This window comes from Squalius cephalus (assembly GCF_949319135.1).
Source record: "Squalius cephalus genome assembly, chromosome: 15".
Lineage (NCBI taxonomy): Eukaryota > Metazoa > Chordata > Actinopteri > Cypriniformes > Leuciscidae > Squalius > Squalius cephalus.
Genome location: NC_137136.1, coordinates 14377234 through 14398915, shown reverse-complemented (window position 1 = coordinate 14398915; position 21682 = coordinate 14377234). Strand labels below are relative to the sequence as shown.

Sequence of the window (21682 nt, the reverse complement as noted above, 5' to 3'; positions counted from 1 at the left end):
CTATAGCCTATAAAGAACGAAGCAGAAATTTCTAGTTCTACGCTTCCGCCTTGCACAAGTACCATGTAGGTTAGCTTTCCTTTCGGTTTAAATAGAAATTTAGAAAGTCGACGTTTCCTCTTAAATGCATCGCCGATTTACTGGATTAAAGCCATTGATGTGAAGTTGCAAACATGTTGCCTGGGAGTAAAGTTTCTTGGCCATGCATTGGAATAACAGCTCTTAACGTCAACAGCTCTAGTGGGTTTAATGGCAAGCGACTGGTAATGCCAGAGCTGAAAGCTCAGAACCAGTTTACAGAGAACGGTCTCCAAGGCTCGGTGCCATCCTCGCCTGGGTCGGATTGCGAGGAAGATTATACGTCCTTTGAAATGGAAACAAGAGAAACTATTGACATTTTCTTAAAAAACTTTACAGGACTCCCTCATTCTAAAATTGGAAAAAAACAAGTTCTGTCAACGATGAAGCGGGTTGTTGAAAGTCTCGTGGTAAAGCACGAAATCGCTTACAAAGGTAATTTCACAAATTCTCACTTTATTTGAAGATATAGCGCTCCACTGTTCCCCTTTCGCTTCGTTCATAATGTCTAGTTGTTGATAAGAACAGGTTAAATATTGTTAAAGAGCCTCACCCTCTACACACGCACCTGGCCTGGCAGGTTGCTCCACTTTATGCCACGTATTTTCACATTTATGATTCCGCAGTGGCCTCTAACATTTGACTCTCTCAGGTATGATTGCTCGTCTGAATCTGGAGCAGAATGGAGAAGACATCAGTTTCATCACGACTGTGGCAACGGAAATCTTCAGCGATGGCATCACAAACTGGGGCCGTATTGCAAGCTTGCTGACTTTTGGGGCAATTGTGTGCAAGCATCAGAATGACAGAGGACTTGGCAAGTGTGTGAGTCTGGTGGCGGAAGACATTGCTTCCTATCTTCTCACAGCACAGCGGGACTGGCTGCTCAAAAACAAAGCATGGGTGAGTTTTAATTTCCTCCCACCCTTCACAGGACTGCATATGTGCTTGTTTTTCTTTGTTTGTAACCTGTAATCACCTTGTGTATGAATTTTTTTTTCTCCATAGGATGGCTTTGTGGATTTTTTTCATGTCCCGGATACAGAGGCAGCTATGAGAAACACACTGATGGCCATTGGTAGTGTGGCTACATTTGGAGCTGCACTTGCTTATTTGATACGGTGAATCCACATGGACTTTATGACAGATGTTGAGAAACAAGAACTCTAAAAACAATTTTTTTGAGAGAGAACGCGAAAGCAGTTTGAATTCATGTTTTTTCTTTTCATGTTTTCACTCTTCCTGTTTATAAAAGTTGCTCCAACTAATCTCTTGAAAAAATCTAAAACTATTTTTTTATTAAAAGTAAAAAATTTAAATAATTTTCAGCTGTCAGATCTGAATAGCAGGAAACACTTTCAATGAGGGATGATATTCTGTGTGAATATCACCTTTGAAATTATCACTTCCAACCAGTGTTCTCTGTACAGACATGATGTTTATAAACTTGGCTGAATTGCGAAGTTGGCATATATTAAAGCTCACAAGCTTTTGTTGAAAATGCTATATAGTTGTGTGTAATAAGCCATTGTAGTACAACACCTTCACATTTTCATGGTGTCACTTCCTGTTTCAGAAATATTCTTTTGCAATTCAATACGCACGTATGACGTCAGGTGCCGGCTATAGCTGTTTTAATAAGCTTTAAAGCTTTTATCTAAAAGCTCATCGTGGTTCTGTTTTGAGTCCTAATTTAGGGCAATGACAGCAGTTAACGGGATAGTTCACCCAAAAAGTTGAATACTGTCATTTACTCACCATCAAGTTGTACCAAACCTGTATGAATTTTTTTCTTTTGCTGATATTTTGAAGAATATGAGCAACCAATATAATAGTTGATAGGCCCCATTAATTTCCATAGTATGGAAAAAAATTACAGTGGAGCTCAATGGGGCCCAACTGTTTGGTTACCTACATTCTTCATAATATCTTTTTTTGCGTGTTCAGCAGAAGAAATTAATATAGGTTTGGAACAACTTGAAGGGGTGTAAATGCTGTCATTGTTTTCCTTTTTGGGTGAACTAACCGTTTACCCACAACGCTGCTAATTGTTTTCTTTACCTGCTGGTTAACCTACACTGAAATGTTTAGAGAACTTTGAGAACATGTTATGGTCATTGACCTTTTTCTGTGAATATACTGTTCTCTAAACTGCAAATTAAAACCAAGAAGCTGATGCCTGTATTATTTTTCTTCTTAGGTGATTGAATTGAAACCTTAACCACAAAGAATCTATTAAACCCTTATGGCAAGGTCACAACTTAAGTCTGAAGTATATGTGCTTTATCTGACCCATTATTATTATTAGCTTCAAAGTTTTTTTTTATCTTTTCATCTGTACTTTTTATTGCAGCAGAGTTGTGTAAATTGCCAAAGACTTTAAATTTCCTGTGTAGTCTCTCGTTTCAGCCTTTGGTATGAAGTTGCACTGTGCTGCGGAAATATTTTAGAGGTCCGTCAGAGTGAAACTCATTGGCACAATGAAACTCATTGATGAATACCATACATGTATCTCATTTCAAAGAGTTCATTGTGTTGCTTAGTCACCTTGTTGAATCATTTTCTATTCAGTGGACCCAAGCATATTAATCCTTCATTATAAATATACAAACCCCTTGCCATCCTTCTGGCTGTCATCACGAGTCACTACTGTAACCAAACCTCTCAGCCAATGTGAATGACCGTCAGCTAACTCTAATCTGGTTTTGGCTCACGTAGAAATTAAAATTTTGAACTATAGTCTGGCTGGGATTATTCTTCGAAACATACGTTAGCACAAATTCCTTTTGCTTTTTAACTCTAGAAGGTGTTAAAATCATGACTCTTCTTCGCCATCATGTTCTGGTCCTTCCTTATACAGAGAAGTTTCTCAATTGATTTCTTAATCTCGTTTGCTGTACTTTTTGCCTGAAGGCGCTGGATGTAGCCAGTTTGGCTTGCTTTTTTAATGTGGAAGTAATGTTTGTTAATGATATGACACACAGTGGAACCGTGTGATTTACTTTGCTGACTTTACACTTCTGAATCCATGAGTCATGTTTTAATGCTGAATGACCATGGTTTTAAAATCACATGGGGTTCCAAAAAACGTCAGCAGTTTATATCGTTCCAAAACATTTCTGGATCAAATCCCTGTGAATGAAATCAGATGTTAGTGGCTTGTTTGGGAATATCCACTTCCTTAATGAATGACTTCCACTGCCTATAAAAAGGGCACAGGAAATGTTTCCATAGCGAAATGGAAATCTTAATATTTTGCATGTGTGTGTCATAAATTCGTGATAAGGAAAGGCCAGTTGGAAAAGTCATGAAACACGAGCAAGGCAATGGATCTCCAGTGAGGGTCCAATGAGAGGGAAGATGTTTTAACGTCTATGCCAGAGAACATGCTTGGTTTGTATTTCTACAGCAGGGGTATCCAATCCTGCTTCTGGAGGGCCACCCTTCCGCAGAGTTCAGCTGTAACACACCTGCCTGGAAGTTTTTAGTGATCCTGAAAACCTAACTGGTTCATGTGTGGTTAATTAGGGATACAGCAAAAGTCTGATATATCCTGCTCTGGGAGAGATGTATTTGAGACAGTTATGTATCACACCCGGTACAGGTGTGCTCAATCCTGTGTTGAAGGGTAGAAATAGTTTTCTGTGGAAACAGTTTGTTTCATTAGCATTCCCACATTTGACAACTTATGCAAGAGAAGAAATAAACGAATGCCTTAAAGGGGTAATTCATCCAAAAATGAAAATTCTATAATTTACTAACTGTCATGTTGCTCCAAACAGGTTTGACTTTCTTTCCAATGTGGAACACAAAAGAGTATTATATGAAGATGGTTTAAATTTTTGTCTACAATGAAAGTCAATGGGGGCCAAATCAACTTGGAGTTTCATGACCCCCCCCCCAAAAAACAAACAAACAAACAACTCGTATACATTTTTCCACAGAAAAATAAAAGTCAAACGGGTTTAGTGTGACATAACATAATTAGGACTATCCCTTTAACTCCTATAACCAGATATTTCCTTATCAACATAACATATAACATCAAGATCTATGATATCCGCTTGCAGGATGTAAAACAATTTAGTCTTCTTAAAACTTCTTTATAATGTAAAAAAAAAAAAGAATCCGCTGACAAAAACACCTGTCCTAAAATGTTTTAGTCCTTCATTAGGAAGTCTGTAGTTGGTTTTTCTGGCTAAGCTAAACAATATTTGTGTGAGTATGCTTATTTGCTCAGATTGGCTTCGTGTCTGGTTACAGGCCACCCGTGGGGTCTAATGAGGACTATGGTAATGACACACACAGGGCCTCACCTGATCCTCCAGTTCACCTGCTGTGGTTACCTGAGCCAGGAGGCTCATGACTGTTAAACTCTGTGGAATACAGGTAAAGCCATGTGATAACACATGTACTAATCTGTACAGTCTTGTGCTATGGTAGTCCTGGAATTGTATATTTTTTTAAGTATTACAAAACAGACATCTTAAAAGCCACTCATTTGTGATAGATGTATTTTTGCTTGGCCAGTGTGGGTTCTTTAAAATAAGTGAAATACATTGACAACGTGATATGGAACTGTAATGTGGTCAAGAGTGAAACTACTAGCCTTGCTGTTATTTGAAAAAAATTAGAACGGCCATCAGCCAATCAGAATCGAACATTCTAGACTGCTGCGTTAGATAATAGACTTCTTGGTGTGGATAAAAATCCAGTGGAGCATAATAATGTAAAGAAAAAATGTACAAATAAATATTGAGTGTCCAAACAATGTGGATATCCTGACTGCATTTATTATTAGAAACTCCTTTGTTTGATGTAGGCCTATTGTCTATTGACGTCTGTGAATGTGGAACAATAGGAGGAGGAGCATGCATTATTGTCTAAAGCATGGGTTTTCAAGCAGGGATCCAGAGAATGCTAGGAGGTCCATGGAAAAGTTTAGAGAAAATAATATTTAAATAAATAATTTAAAAATATTTAACTAGATAAACAAATAAATTGATTAAAATGAAAGAATATTGATATATAAATGAATAAATAAAAACATTTGATTAAAGTAAATAACATTTGTAAAATATATACAATAAAATTGATTTAAATAATACAAATAACAGTACAATAGAAAAACGCAATGTAACACAATTTACATTTATAATATCCATTTTTCGACAGTATAAATTGGGTCTTTATACTTATTTCTATCATGACAACTCTCTGAAGATTTTAGCATGGTAATGGTTATGACAATGTTAATGTATCTGGTCCTGGTGGTCGATTATTGCTGCTGCTGCAGAGCAAGTACAGGAACTTGCTACTGCCAACACATACGATGATACACTGCTGTGATTATGTTAGACATATACTGCTGCGGCACAAATAGCATATATATATATACATACATACATACATACAGCATAAATTACCCATTGCAGATCTATTCAGGTGGAGCTGGGGAAGGTTTTGAAGGAACTCTGAAATGCCAGCCAGCCATTTTAATGTTGTGAGCAGCAAGCTCATTGGCTTGCAGATGCGACATGAACCAATCAGCTTGTGCCAAGTAGTTAACGCGGTAAATATCATCAGCTGCGTTAAAGGAGTAGTTCACTTTAAAATGAAAATCACCCCATGATTAACTCACTCTCAAGACATCTATAGGTGTAAATGACTTTATTATTTCAGACGAATACAATCAGAGTTATATTAATAAACACCTTGACGCTTCCGAGCTTGATGATGGCAGTGAATTGCAACCATCAGTATTATGAAGCTCAAAAAAGTGAATCCATCCATAATAAACAAACTTCACACGGCTCTGGGGGGTTAATAAAGGCCTTCTGAAGCAAAACGATGAGTTTGAATAAGAAAAATATTCATATTTAAAACTTTATAAAGTAAAATAACTAGCTGGTCAAACGAAAATACTGATTCGACTTTAAGTGTAAAGCGCAACTTATGCGAGTAAATGTGAAGTACTGCTGATATTTCCGCTACCCCATAACGCACTATTCAACTTCCGACGTCATAAGTTGCGTAAGTTATGCTTTATACGCAACTGCGTTTGGCCGGAAGCTACAATTTTACTTTGCGTTTTAAATATGAATATTATTCTTATACAAACTTTTTAAAACTTTTTAAATGCTTTGCTTCAGAAGGCCTTTATGAACCCCCTGGAGCCAGGTGGTGTTCCTTTATAATGGATGGATGCACTTTTTTGAGCTTCAATCTGATGGTTGCAATGGGTGCTTACAATCTACTGCCATTATAAAGCTCGGAAGCGTCAGGGTGTTTATTAATATAACTCTGATTGTATTCGTCTGAAAAAAGAAAGTCATATACACCTAGGATGGCTTGAGGGTAAGCAAATCATGGGGAAATTTTCATTTTAAAGTAAACTACTCCTTTAAGGACCCATCAACCTTGCGCCATCTAAACTAACAGGCATATAATTGCCTTTTAAATTTCAAGATGGGATCCCTTGCATGAGAATTATCATATTTGCTGGTTCGTGGCATTGAAAAACTCGAAAACCCCTTGTCAATATTAAGCAGGCAGAAAATACCTAGCACTTAATAGAAAACATTTGATGTATAAATAAAAGTTGTTTTATCTTAAGCAATCTTTATTATAATCTTTGATTCGTATTCTAGTTTGAAATCTAATTACTGTATATGATTTTTTTTTCTGTGTTTATTGTGTGAAGCAGTGTTTCCTCAGTCATTAAATATCATGCATCTTCAAAACTTTGGCCATAAAGTGTTGTCAAAATGATCCCATCACATGTTCTGCCGGGAAGCTAGTGGCCCTGCTTGATCATTTACCCTGCTGTTTACCTTTATCAAGGTTTTCCTTATTTTTTTTGTATCAAGCTCCCAGTGTAGCTTTCATGGTATGGTAATTTTGGTGAAAGAAAAATTCTACTAGTCATGGCAGGTCGTTGCTGAATCATCAGGTCTATGACCTCTCCCCTACAGCATGATTCCACGAGGGAAAACACGTCACTTCCACATTCCGTCATAAAGATAACTGCTCTAAAGTCAAAAAGTGTGTGCCAACCTCTGACCCCTCAGGTGACTATTTTTAATGTGTAATTTATGTATATTTGAAATATTTCAAATAATGAATCTTCTGGTTAAATGGTTAAACAATTCCCAGTGTAGTCTATATTAGTCAGTGTATAACTGGAAAAAAGATTGTCCTGACTCACTGTTGCCTTTGAGTCGCCTGAATTGCGTCTTGCAATTAGTGTTCCTTGCTTTATACACAAACAAATGAGCAAAGATTCACAAGTCACATGTAGAAGGCTGCCGACTAGCATTCATTATGTAAATAAAATCTCCTTATCTGATCTGATTTCCCTTATTTCTGTCCCTCTCACGTTTTTTCCTCTTATGGAGGCTTCCGTCCTGGATCATTAATTCCAAGCACATGTAAATGCATAATCCAAAAGATGTTACTCTGTTTGGGAGAGCTTATATCTACACCAAAGATGGTACAATATTGTGATTATATTTGAGAAGAAACTGATTTCGAACATTTGGAGCTGTTGCATTTTGTTCTTTGTGGTAATGCCAATATAGCTGTTGAATTCAGATGCAACTTTTAAATAAGCTATCTGTTGTCTTCATGTGTTAGTATTGAGAACTCCAGTGCTAGTGGTTAAAACAACTATTTACATAGAAGAGTATTGAGAAATACTGAGTAAGTGTCAGGTATTGTCATCATGGAAAGCCACTTCTTGTATTTAGACACCAGTATGTTTGTGTAGAGATTTTACTCTAAAGTCACCATGTTTACAGTCATGAGGATTTATTCAATGACGTGTGGTCAACAGGCTGCAGGTCCAGACTAGTTTTAAGTGGCAATGTGGTCTGTTTTTATGTTTAGACTGCAAAATGTAAGTTGAACAAGGCCAGAGTGTTATTGACATATGCCACACATTCACTGCCAAATAACTTAATGGCTCCTACTAACATATGAGACTGACTGGTGCTGTGTAAAGGTTGTGGTCAAAAATGTTGTGCAATCGGTTTGATATGTTTTTAGAACAACTCCAGCTGTATATATGACTTTTCTTATACCATCAGGTTTGAGAAAAAGTCACTATAGAGCATATTAGCATAGCAATTATGAAAAAAAGGAGTTAAAATACTTTTGTTGTTATACCATAAGTGTAATTTCTGTTGAAGTCTTTATTAGTTAACAGTTTTTCTATAATAATTCAACATAACATATTGTGTGATGCCACAATATCCTTATAATATGGCACTTCATTATTCCATATAGTCTGTATATTTCATATGAGTCTGCTTTTATCCATATTTTATATTCTATAAGCTTCTATAAGCTCTCATTTTTTCTTAAAACCAGTCCTCTTTTCTTGTTGAGTTGCTTTCACGTTACATTTCAGTTCCTACACCAATGCTAGTAGGTAAATTCCTTCACCCAAGTAGAAATGTACCCAAGCTGCTTTCACTTTTCTTTATATAAGATTCCGATAAGTGATAATTAACCTCTTGGTACTTTTACCACTGTACAAAACTGCATTACTCTTTGATCAGACCTGCAAATGCAAAAGAAAGGACATAGTCTTGCAGTCTATGAATAAAATGTTACATGAGTGTATTATATATCATAGTAAGTTGTTAAAACAGGTTTCTGTTTGTGAGAGTAGCCTATAATTTTTTGCAAATTAAGATGGGCCTAGAGCACATTGCTCCTATACGATCGACCAAACGATAAAAAAGATGATTGAATGCCCTAAAACAGTAATAGGCATCATAGAGATGTTTAAGTCCATAGACACTCTGAATGTGGCTTGTACTTTGATCTGTCTAGAAAGGTTGATCTTTTTAATCTTACTACCCAAACTGTCCAATCAGAATCAAATGTTTAAGAGTCAAACTGTGTAATGATTTATTTACAAGTTAATAAGAACTTGTTCTTAAGTGACTTGCCTGGTTAAATAAAGGTTAATTAATTATTACAAGTCATCAAATCAAAACAGTTGGTAATCATGAAGTACTGGAATTTTTTTTGTTTTAAGAGGAAATGGAGTCAGTCCTTTGGAAATTCTCTATCAGTGGAGTTCTCCTTTCTACTGTTTTAAAGGTTGAACATTTCTGGAGTTTTTGTCATGCTTTCATATAAAAATAGAGAAACAGATCCCAATATAACATTCTCAGAACTTTAGCTAACGTTCTCAAGGTTCTCTCAAAGTTATGAAACATTTAAAGAATGTTCATTCAAAGTTATATGGCCTTTAATAATGTTTGCCGAATATTAGCGCAGAAATACATCTGTTACAAGATGAAGACAGACGAAGGCAGATTCTAAATATAATCGAGGTTTAATCCAGGTGATAAAACGTAACAGACACACAAACAATAACCAACTAAGGAGAGAACGAAATTTAAGTGCAGATTCAAACAAGATAATTAATCAAACACAGCTGAACCCAACGAACTAATAATCCGTAACCATATAAACAAAGGAGAAGCGGGAAAATTAAACAAAGGAACACAGGAAGGAATGAAAAACAAACTAAAAGTCCATGAAAACTGAAACTAACTGAACAAAAGCGTGATAACATCGTTCATGGAGCGTTTTTTTTTCTTTTCTGAAACGTTGTAGTTGAATGCCCGTTTAATGTTTTTCTTTTTAGCCTAAATGTGCTTAAAAAGTAGCATTCCAATAATATTTGCAATTGATAGCATGGAATGTTCCCTTAACGTTTGCATAACCTAGAAAAACATAAAATAAAGAAATAAAAAAACCTGGAAGATGGAACATTCAGAAATAATATTTTTTAGTGTTCTTAGAACATATTTTGTTAGCTGGGATGTTGTCATTTTTAGTGGAAAATAAAGTTTCTTTATTAATTAATTAATCATGTCTAATGTATGCAGAATAGAAAGATTGTTGATTCTCTTTGCAGCTTATTACATACCTGTAGCTTTTAGGAATGAGGAAACAGCCAAAACCTCACCCATTTACATCCAGGAAGTTATTAGAAAATTATTTGCAATTATAATTATGATGCATCTCTGGTGGGCGAGATTACTATTTTTTTTGTGTGCGTGTCTATACATTTATATTCCTACATTGTGATTGAATGTTAAAATACCCACGCATGTCTGTAAATGCAGCCAAAATGCAAAGTGTCATGAAAAGTGTCTTGCTGCAGCATGTTTGTTCCAGGGTGTGGAAAACTTTGCCTGAGAAGAAATGTAAATGAATCAATTTATGTAAATAAACTTTTCACTTTGACTAACTCCTCAGAAGATGGAGGTTTTATGTTGCAGATAATAAAATGTAAACACATGCACAACACAGTATAAAGGGATAATTTTTCACCTGTCAGCTGCTTTGCATGCTGCATACAGTTGTAAATAGGCCAAAGGTTCTGTGCAACTTGCAGGTGTCTTAGTTTTTTTTTTTTTTACTCATCCATATATCAATATACAACATTGTATAATAGGGGTTTTGTACATTCCAAAAACTTGCTATTGCAGGTTTGGATACCTACGCAAATTCCAACAATGTTCCAGAGGACTGTTGTCAGACGCTAAATATTCTGCATGTAGAAACAATACATTATGACATATTCAAACAGTTGTTTTTTCTTGATCCCCTTATCAACGTGAATGGAGGAATGTCAGATAACATTATAGTCTCAGATGCACTGTTGGCAAATCAGATTAAAGAGGTTAAATGTTCATGCTGGAATATGATTTCATTATGCTTTATGTTAGGTGTGGTAAAAAATCTATTACTAAAATGATATACATTTGCTGTACATTTATCTGCCTTTTGCATTGTTTTATATAATTGAGGAATGGTTATATGTTTAGGCTTAAGGGCTCAAACATATTAATATAAAAGTAAAATATAACTATACAAATGTATTACACTATAATGAAAATACCTCAGAGGGATTATGTAATATTGTTGCAGTGTGTATCTTGCACAACTGAATATTTTGTACATCGTACTGGACTTTTTTCTTAGCAGAAACTAGTTAGCATGAACTGGACATTGCAACCAACTTCAGAATTCTGACATATTTCAAAGTGAACCAAAATATTGAAAAAAGGGCAGGGCTTGATTTTAGCACACCTCCTTTCCATCTCTAGCTCACTGAGGGTCAACCAGGGGAGTGGTTATACGATGTTCTACCCAGTCCATCAAAATGACATAATCAGACAAGGAATGCCATTTTTGAAAGAAAGCAAATTTTCAGATTTTGACAAAAAAAATTTTTTTTTTCTGGATGAACACAGACTAGTAATGTGCGCTCACTAAGTAAATGTCTATTTATTCATTTGTATCAAAGTATATCCAAATGACAACAATTTATGTATTTACGTTCTAGCCCTCAAATGCATAGAAAAAAAGATGGATTCCCAAATGGTCATTTAAATACTTCTTGTAAGAATGGCCAAATAACATTGAGTAAAAGTTATTTATACTCTGATAGGACATTGACTTTGACCTTGACAGCGAACTTGACAGTAACTATAAACACGTGAGAACTTGTCACTGTTCTGTTCCCACGACCGACTCTTATTTCAGTTGATCTCTCTGAACTCTTTTTCCCATGCAGGGTCAGTTACTAAGAAACACATTTCCAGCAGGCAGGGCTTTGTTGTCATTTTCACCTTAAACATCTCAATATCTTTCAAAGTTTCAAATGCTCCTCTCTCTTAACCCCACAGAAATGTACAATGTACACAGTGCAGCCACACTGTAGTTATACAGTGGTTGTTATGTCACCTATGCATGACACAGCTTGTCGTGTTTGTTTTTGAACATACCATATGGCATAGTCCGATCCGTTGGCAGCAGTGCCTGATGTTTTGATGTCATCATGTTCCGGCATTCATTGATCTTGTTCCCACACCTTTCTGGGAAATAAAAGCTAGCTGCTTCAACTGGGAGTTTTGCCAAACAATAACTTGGCAGTGACATGCTAAAACTACAAAAAATCTCAAAAGGCAAAATTTTGGTTTTTGTTTTCGTTTCATTGCTTAAGTCTGCTTCTATAGTATCGATTTTTTTAATCAAAAGAAATAGGATGTACTTCCTGTGTGACTCCACCATTCGGTCTTTTGTCTTGTTGTTCGTCATCACCATTGTCAAACACATTACTCGCATAGTCTTGCTCAATAGCTGGTCAGATTCTTCGGTGTAAAGCTTTTTATAGAATGCACATTTATTATATTCATTTAATGACTCATTTAGACACTATTCATGTCGAAAGAAGAAATGGCAATCACAAAGTTTTAAAGTATTGTCAGAATTTGTTTATATCAAAATGTGATAAACATCACATACTGATTGATAAGTGCATGCAGAGACATGCATAAAGATGATCTTGTTACTGCCTTTCATAGTTTCGTTCTGTAGGTGATGAAGGATTCGTGGGAGTTGAGTTTTGTTATGGTACCTGCCTCTAAACATTATTCTCATAAGTCATGATGAGTATGATTGGCATGCGGTGCACCCTTTTAACGATAATGTGGATTTGTTACATGCCTGAAGGAGAATTTGACGGACCAAGCGCATATTAATTAAACCGAAGTAAACATTAAAGTCATATCTTAATCCAAACGAGTCAGTTTATCCCTGTGCATTGTGAAGACATTTAAAATGTTGCACTGTTGGTTTAACTTATGTTCACACAATCAGCTGCAACACATATGGCAGGATGTGTATTTAAGAACATAAAGTGTTTTAGTACATTCTGTATTGTCAGAACGGGGTGTGTGTGTGTATCAATGCATGTTTGTTTGAGGTACGTCTTGTCATTTTAACTGCCCACCTTTTAGTCACATGTGGTGGTGTTTATTTATGCTGGACACTTTTAAACTGATTTATGGCATAGCTTCACACTTTGGCGTATCATTTAACCAAGATTTATGAGAGCAAAGTGATGCTGTGTTGGTAAATGAGTTTGCTTGGCGGGTTCAAATGTTTGCAGTGATGTGTTTTTTTCCCTTTTTCTCAGAGATGTTATTAAGTGTGCAAATATTTTTGTCCTAGAGTCTCCAGTTGGTCACATAACCATTTTAATGATTAGTAAGCATGTCACTGCCATTTCCAACTGGTGTCCAACTGGATGTGTGTGTCAGTAAAGATTTATTTCAGTTAATTTCTGTTCTTTTAAACTTTCCATTCATCAAATAATCCTGAAAAAATGAATTACAGTTTCCACAAAAATATTAAGGGCCCTATTTTAACGATCTGAAACGCAAATATCAAACGCGAAACGCAAGTAAGTTTCTGGGCGAAATCTAAAATGGCTCTACATATTTACATTTCTCATAGGTGTGGTTTGGGTGTAACGTGAAGTAAACCAATCAGAGTGTCATCTCACATTCCCTTTAAAAGCAGGAGCGCTTGTTCCATGGCGGATTGCTATTATAATGGCGGATTTGCCAGGCGCACGCCAGGAGCGGTTCACAGCCGAGGAGACCGACGTTCTCGTCAGGGCCGTAAAAGACAGAGAACTGACATTGTATGGGGATGGGAGAAACCCACCCAAATTATTTGTGTAGATGAGATAAGCAAAGTGCGTTGTGGAGGGAAAAGTCTGCTGTGCGTCGGGTGCAAAATAGGAAAGATACATGCGTCGGTGTACAAAGTCAATTGCGCTGGGTGCAAGATAGGGCCAATGCATCACAACATTTTCAACATGCACCAAATCAGCATATTAGAAAGATTTCTGAAAGATTATGTGACACTGAAGACTGTAGTCATTAGATTATATATTTTAAAATATTTAAATAAAAAAACCTGTTATTTTAAAGTGTAATAATATTTCACAATAGCCTATTACTGTTCTTACTGTATTTTTGAGGAAATAAATGCCACCTTGGTGAGCATAAGAGAGTTCTTTCAAAAAACATTTGAAATATACTGACCCCAAACCTGAATGCTAGAGTGAGTTTATTAATAACTACTGTACAAACCAACTATAGCTCCAATTGAGTAACAGTTTAATTTTAGACTAAATTTGCCACCCTGTTTTTTTGTTGTCTATTTTAGTTTGGTGTTTTTATTACTGGAAAATATCTATTAAAAACAACGTACATACTGGGTTTTAAACTGTATTTATGTCCCAAATTGGTAAAAAAATGGCAAACCTCACATAATATTTTAGCTAGTTTAAGCACCTGAGGTTGACAATCAACATTTTCTGAAGGTTGAATGCACTTCCTTTCACCATTTGTTTAAAATCTATCTTTGAAAAAATCTATCTATCTTTGAAAAATTCCACAAATTGCATTCATGTGCTAATGATTCACTTCTGTCATTTCAAGACACTGATGCTTATGTTTTGAAATGTTTTTTTTTTTTTTTTTTTTTTTTGAGAATAGTAGTGAACAATGTTCCAGAGGACTGCTGTCAAACACTAAATATTCTATAGAAACAGTACATTCCACAGGGACTTATATAACATATTCAAACAGTTGTTTTTTCTTGATCCCCTTATCAAAAGGCCTACTTTTCTCTCTGTTTCTAGCAAAAAAAGGTCATGATGTGAGCAGTGGGCTGGACGTCTGAGACGTTACATCACCATGGATTCAGACAAGAACATTCTGTTCTGAGGTCAAAACACCAGTCAACATGCCCAAACAGAACCCTGGCCTTACGTAATGTCACGATGTAATGCTTTTGACATGGACAATGATGCAGAAGGAAATGACAGGTCAAACAAAAGCAGACTACACCTAATTTATAGACTCAACCCAAATACCTCAAAACATATGTGGACGTGTCCCATTGAGATGTACTGTTCCTATACTAATTGGGTCAAACAAGTCAAACTGGACTATTTTTTGTACTCATTGCATAATGTTCTCTACACCCACTGATTAACGCTGGACACAAGGAAAGAGTTTTTACCCATTTCTATCTGATGTTCATTTGATTCATCATTTCCTCTGACCAAGTCTTGTCTCTTATTTTAGTGGCGTGTGGTCTACATTCCAGATGCCTGTAGGGAGGGAGGGGGGGGGGGGGGGTATGGGATATGTAACACCCCCACAAACCTCACTTCCCAGCAGCAGCGTGTTTTCACATTCCGATACTGTGAGATCATTTTCCACTGAAGCCCTCAGAATAATGTCTGTATTCAGTGGCCCTAACAACAACGCCCTTCATATGGTACCAATCACACAGCCTACGATAGAGCCTTTGAGCTCTGGACCGCACAACAACAACAACAACAACAACAAACAGACTCTAGTCTGTAAACGCTATACTAATGTCAATGCAATATTGTCTGGGGGCGCTTTGATTTCTTCTGTGAATGAGCGTGTCCCTTCTCAGTTTCACAAATGTTTTTTTGTATTCTACAGAAACTGCAGGAGGGAGAGAGGGAGAAAGAAACAGGGAACACTAAAGCCAGACATCAAAGTAAAAAAGAAACCAAACACCATTCTGAGCACAAAGCTCTCATTGACGGCATCGGCATTCTTTCTTAAAAACCGAAACCTGTACTTAACACAGAAATTCTAGAATCAGCTGTTTTATGATTCTAGGACTTTTTGTACAACTTCATGTTCTGAGTCAAAAAATCGTTGTAATCTGGCAGAGAGAAGCTTTACATCTGCATTCCATTTCCATATCTCGGAGGAATGTCCCAGAATTACCATCTTCCTTATTCCTTATGGCTGAAACAATGCTAGCACACCTCTATGTAAATAACCTTCAGCGTGGGAGGAATTGAATGCATGCCACTGTCAAAACAAACCTACTTGCTTTATGGCTTAACACACCAAGTGTTTAAATTAAAGCGTTTAAAGAACGTAAACTTTGTTGTTAGGATGGGGTTTGTGGGTGTGCATGTGTCTTTGGTTTTCAAATGAATGTAAATTGGTTGAGAAGGAATGACATTGAATGTTTGCTCAGAACACACACTGCAGCTTTGTTCCAAGGACAATTGTGTCCTGTCAGTGCTGCATTCATTATGTACCACGACTAGCAAAAGTGTATTGTCTGTTAAATTCAGAGATTAAAAAATACCACAAGTACCATTTTGGTAGATTGCATACTTTAAATAAGCCTATTCTGTTAAAGTCCCTGCATGTTGGCCATCAAAGGAAATTTGGATATAGGAATTCTCGTGTGTGTCTGTGTGTGTGTGTGTGTGGGTGGGTGGGTGGATGAAAGAGAGAGAGATGCGTGGGTGGCCTTTCATAGACGTGTACTTTAACCTTTCCCACACCAGGAAAGGGAAAACAAGTACAGAACCATGGCATTCGCATGATCTTGACCTCTTAGGGAATTCTTCCTGCAATCTGCAAGTTTATTTTAATCATTGCCAAAATACCATACCATTCCCTGTAATGAGTACCTCTTATCTCATTTAAAGGAAGGCAGTTTGACAAAGTGTTGTTGTTTTGTTGAATTGAGTTTCCCAGCATGGAAAATGGTTTCCTTTCTCTGTTTTTCCCCATGGACTTTTACAAAAAATTTAAATCATTAAATTGGTTCGGTCTTGGTATTTTCCCCTCAACTCCTCAAAGGTAAAGTCCCCAGACATTGTATTGATGATTTTCATCTTCAATTTGATTAAAATATTTTGCATTTTAAAAGGTCTATGGCATTTTGTTGTTTGGCAGCAATTCCATATCATGTTTTAAAAAATGACCAGAGCATTTTGGCTAATCTGAAGTATGTCCCACATTTATCCTGCAGTGGGATACAAACAGACTTTTAAAGGATCGATCAGTGAGCGACACAGTTCTGCAAAACTTAGAATCAGTCTCTTTCAGTGTAACTTGCATTGCTATTCTATACCTGGGTGAAAAAAAAAAGAGATTATGTTGAAGGCATTTTTGAAACATCTTGAGTTTTTTAAAACTGGTTCATGACATGTTGAAAGGCAAAATGAGAATGTTGCTTTCGTTTGTGTTTAATATACAGCAGAAATATTTAAAAAATGTTATCTGGTTTCATCAAGATTTTGTACAAATGAGTAAGCAAATGACATTGCCAATTAAAAATGAGCAAATTATTGATATGTACATATATGAGTTATGAAGTTCACAACATTTGACAAAGTGAAAACTTTTCTTTTTGTCAAAATAATTTTTTTTTTAATGCTCAACACCATCGTCAAGCATAAATATCCACTTTGTCACATAAATAGACAGATAAAATAGTGTTTATTTATTTTATTTTTTCAACTATTTATAGAAACATATTGCTGACCCTTGAATGATCCATGAACACAACTTTAATAACAAGGAGAACAGCAATTTTCACAAATGATTCATTTTTATCAGTTTTAGTGAATATATGTTTCAGCTTATGCCCGACATTAAATTATATAATTTGGTAAATGCTGCTTTTTGTGAGTGCAGATTTTACAACATTATTTTTAAACTCTTTATCCAGTTGGCTAATAGCATAAGTAATGGGAAAATTATCATGGAGAATCATTGGTGAAAATGTGTGGGAAAACTACATAACTATATATTTCATAGAATATACTTTCCTGGTGTCATTTGACTAAGCCGTAAAGTTTATGAAAATGAACTTGAATAATCATTCCCTAACACGAGGGTACTTTAGTTCAGACGTCCTCACTCGACCTCTGTCTCCACCTGGCGGCCGTGCGATGAATCTCATCAGTTCTATTAGTTTGGTCTGGAAATAGATCTCTACATCGATTACTCTCTTAATGCCACATTAGACTAGTGAGTCTAACGTTTATTCTGTCATGCAGGCATGATCTGATAATAATTCGAAAACCTTCAATTTATTAACCTGATGATACATTAATATTTTGCTTTGCTCTACAGATTTGAGTCCTATCCTGAAATCTGGTCTCAATTTAACCCTGCTCAATTTGAACTTGTCATGTCATTCATTTTATTATAAATACGTATCTTATTGTCTTTACATATCTGATTGATAGTGAAATATATATTTAGGTGTCAGGATGAGTTTAGCTTTCAGCAGGGCTCCTCGAAAGACTGCGGGAAACCGCATGTCCAGACTGCTGGATGCAGAAGAGGAGGATGAGTTCTACAAGACCACCTATGGAGGATTTCACGACGTGAGTGATGAAACATCACCTGGTCGGCTTGTCGTGGGCTTGTGTTGACATTTTTACGCAACTGTAATACATTTATACTTGTATGACTTGTTTCTGTGAGAAAGTGCCCTATCACCCTGATTTTTATTGTCTTGAGACTTGTCAGGAGATCATTATCCCATGACTCTCTGGAGTCATTCTGCTTTAATTTATTACGCCTATGCTAAAAATACACAACAAGTTTAACTTATAACATACAGTATATAATACATATATGTATTTTTGTATATAATTTGGGCACATTTCGAATATTTCGCCTTATTTTTGTCAATGTATTGTATGGAGATTTTCACAATATATAGCCTATATTCTCTCATATATTGTATAGAGCTTTTCACAACATACTATAAAGCAGCTTTAAAAAATTAACACAATAATTGGGCTGACATAACCCTCATTCGAGGGTGATCAGATGCTTACATTGACGTTAATTCATTTAATAGAAATGTATTAGTCTAATAAATTAGATATTGTATTGGATAACTTATTCTAATTGAACGTAATCTATGCAGTAATATGTAGTCATTTGCACCTGTCTAGAGTCTCATCTTTTACTCTGAGTCCTCAAAACTTGATTTGTGCAGGAATCGGGTGATGAAGAGTATAAGGGTGACCTGTCTGAAACGGAAGATGAGGTGGACAGTGACTTTGACATTGATGAAGGGGATGAACCTGACAGCGAGCAGGAGGAGGACGGGCCACGTCGGAAGAGCAGAGTGGTGACCAAAGCCTATAAGGTATATGAGAGTTATTCAGATGACTGGGAATATAATGCACGTGTGTGACTAGTTTTATGCTTCTTTGGCATCTTTTTTTAGAAGCTAGAAATTGTATGGAAAAGAGTGACCAGTACATTCTGTACCTTAAGTATATAATGACAAAATGTTCATTTTTACACCCCTTTTAATCCCAGATCCTTGTGTTTGTGTAGGAGCCCATTAAAGTGGTGCGGCCGAAACCAAAACAACGGAAACTGGCTGAACTGCCCAGGAGGACAGACAAGACAAAGATCGACAAATACAACCCCCCTGAACTACAGGAGGACATCAGCAAGAGTGAGAGTCTTTCACTTTGTTCACGCATGCGCAAGTGACATAACCGAACATACACAGCCAACCTTTTTAATGATCAGTGTAAGTATATTCTATAATGTTTTCATTTGTTCTTCCCTTTAACAGAAAGAACAAGTCACTTCAGTTCATTGCTCAAAAAATGTGTGGAACTAAATCAATTAATCGGATTGACAAATTTTGTTGCATTGTGCGAACTGTAAAAGGTGATTTTGAATGCTTGAAATTTGACTATTTTTATTTATTTATTTTTATGCAGTGATATACAAACAGTATCTTTTTTTTACACATTCACCCTCCCTCCTTCTTAAGAAGTGCTGCCATAAAAAAAGTTTCTGTAAAGAAAGTAAACATTATCATAACAACATTATTCATCAGGAAGTGAGTAAGATGTTAATGATAACAGATGTTTTCAAAAATAAATATGAACCTCTGATTGCATATTTAATCTAAACTCATAAAACACAAACAAAGTATCAATGTTGTTATTGTTTTGGTTCATGTGAATTAGTTTTACAGTGCAATAAAATATGTTTGTTGGCTACTAAAGATAAAAAAAATAAGTTGTCAATGATTCAATTTTACATCCCTTCCTGGAAAGCCAACAATTTACTCACGTGTCGACCACATCATAAACTGTTGGAGATAGTAGACAGAGTGAATGTTAGTAAACATATCCAAATCAATTTCTGATGAATTGTTTTTGTCTTAGACAGGAAGTCTGTACGTCAGTCCACGACCGAACACACACGGCTGACGTACCTGAGGCTGCAGGAGAGGCAGGACGCTCCACGTCGAAGGAAGGGTACTAGACATGAGCGACCTTTGACCCAGGCTGAACTTTTGGCAGAAGCCAAGGTCACAGCAGAGATTAACCTTCGATCACTGGGTGAGGAATTGATAACTGATACTTTTGAAAATTGTTCCGTCTGTAAAACTTGAATGCTAATAGCTGTTTGTGATTTTTTTTTTGGTAGAAAACTATGAGCGTTTGGAGGCAGACAAGAAACGACAGGTTCATATGAAGCGTCAGTGTGTGGGTTCTGTTATCCGATATCACTCGGTGCTCATGCCCCTGGTGTCGGACGTCACTCTTAAAGAGGAAAACGTGGATGTAGAGGGGTACTTTTACTGGTTACTCATCTCTTTCTGAATGTCTTCAAGCATACTTCTTTTGCTTTTGACTTTCTTTTTTTTTTTTTTTTACTTCTCTTGCTTTTTAGACTTAGACTTTCATTATCTTAGGTGGGGCGTTTTATCTAAGATCTATCTAATCTTTATATTGCCTGGCACTTAAAACTGGGCAGATAAAGTATGAGTGCTCTTATGTTTACAAATACTTTTATTCATTCATTTGACCTAAAAATACCTTCTTTTTTTGGTATTTAGAAGTGAACTCAGTCATTTAGTTTTTTTCTCCATCTAATGTGTACATACACACCATTTTTCAAAAGTACTGTTGAGTTCTACATGTGTAAATCTTTTTTTATATTTAAACAAACTTGTTAAACATGCTTAAAGTATAATATAAATAGAATAAACAATCAAAAAACAACTTTTAAAAAGGGATTTACTGTATCATACATCTTTCTATCAGAAATAAATTAAACTCTTAATTATAATGAATTAATTTATTATAATTATTTATGAAATTAGCGAAAAAATAAATACAGACATCATTGCTATGGTTATGGAAAATGTATTTATTTTTTATTTCCAAAGGAGACACTACAATTCATTTTCCTATACACATTCTGTTAAAGTTTTCATGAGAAAGAAACTGAGTGCACCTTTTTATCTTTATATCTCTTATGTCTTTACCTTTTTTTATTGTTACCTCTCATTAACAGTTTGGACCAAGATGCCCTGCAGAATCCAGGCCCTCACCTTCCACAAGCTCTTTCCCAGTCAGTATCAACCCTTACTGCCCCACCTAGTGTCCTATCCACTAACACAGCTGCTGTAAACCCTGCCAAATGCTCCCGCACCTACATCACATTCAGTGATGATGAATCTTTCCTGCGTTTCTTTCCCCAGTCCCCAGCTCCTCGAATTCCTGTCCAGGAGGTCTGCCCTGTTACCCATAAGCCTGCGCTTTACAGAGACCCCATCACGGACATTCCATACGCTAATGTGCAAGCATTTAGGATAATCCGGGAGGCCTATAAAAAGTATGTGACTGCCCACGGCCTGCCCTGCACGGGCACAGCGACTCCAGCCGACACCACTGCAAAGAATCTGCGGCAGAAGATCGTTATTAAACAAGGGATGTAGAAAAATACAGAAGATTGACAAGTAGGAGGAGAGAGAGAAGAGAGGATCCATCCATCCATCCATCCATCCATCCATCCATCCATCCATCCAAGTGTCCTTTTGTGACATACAGCCTGAGTATAAGTGCAATAAGCTTCATTGTTGTATG

General features: G+C 36.2%; 2 protein-coding genes across 2 annotated transcripts; both read left to right on the top strand.

Annotated features, from left to right (window-relative positions):
* Nucleotides 1-21: 21 nt before the first annotated feature.
* mcl1b (MCL1 apoptosis regulator, BCL2 family member b) lies at nucleotides 22-2254 on the top strand. The gene is made up of 3 exons (XM_079894025.1): nucleotides 22-513; nucleotides 731-981; nucleotides 1087-2254. Exons 1-3 carry the CDS (start codon nucleotides 174-176, stop codon nucleotides 1201-1203), a joined length of 708 nt encoding a protein of 235 aa, XP_079750151.1. The 5' UTR covers nucleotides 22-173; the 3' UTR covers nucleotides 1204-2254.
* Nucleotides 2255-15101: 12847 nt separating this feature from the next.
* vps72b (vacuolar protein sorting 72 homolog b) lies at nucleotides 15102-21672 on the top strand. Its single transcript, XM_079894019.1, has 6 exons — nucleotides 15102-18151; nucleotides 18775-18927; nucleotides 19122-19245; nucleotides 19973-20149; nucleotides 20238-20382; nucleotides 21111-21672. The coding sequence occupies exons 1-6, from the start codon at nucleotides 18035-18037 to the stop codon at nucleotides 21532-21534; spliced, it is 1140 nt and encodes a 379-aa protein (XP_079750145.1). The 5' UTR covers nucleotides 15102-18034; the 3' UTR covers nucleotides 21535-21672.
* Nucleotides 21673-21682: the final 10 nt, after the last annotated feature.

What these genes read in the sequence shown, in the direction of transcription:
- vps72b (XM_079894019.1), top strand. Translation starts at nt 18,035, where the DNA reads ATGAGTTTAGCTTTCAGCAGGGCTCCTCGAAAGACTGCGGGAAACCGC. An exon ending in TGGTGACCAAAGCCTATAAG is followed by an intron (nt 18,928 to 19,121) that starts GTATATGAGAGT and finishes GTGTTTGTGTAG; the next exon opens with GAGCCCATTAAAGTGGTGCG. An exon ending in GAAAACGTGGATGTAGAGGG is followed by an intron (nt 20,383 to 21,110) that starts GTACTTTTACTG and finishes TCTCATTAACAG; the next exon opens with TTTGGACCAAGATGCCCTGC.
- mcl1b (XM_079894025.1), top strand. Translation starts at nt 174, where the DNA reads ATGTTGCCTGGGAGTAAAGTTTCTTGGCCATGCATTGGAATAACAGCT. An exon ending in GCACGAAATCGCTTACAAAG is followed by an intron (nt 514 to 730) that starts GTAATTTCACAA and finishes TGACTCTCTCAG; the next exon opens with GTATGATTGCTCGTCTGAAT. An exon ending in TGCTCAAAAACAAAGCATGG is followed by an intron (nt 982 to 1,086) that starts GTGAGTTTTAAT and finishes TTTTCTCCATAG; the next exon opens with GATGGCTTTGTGGATTTTTT.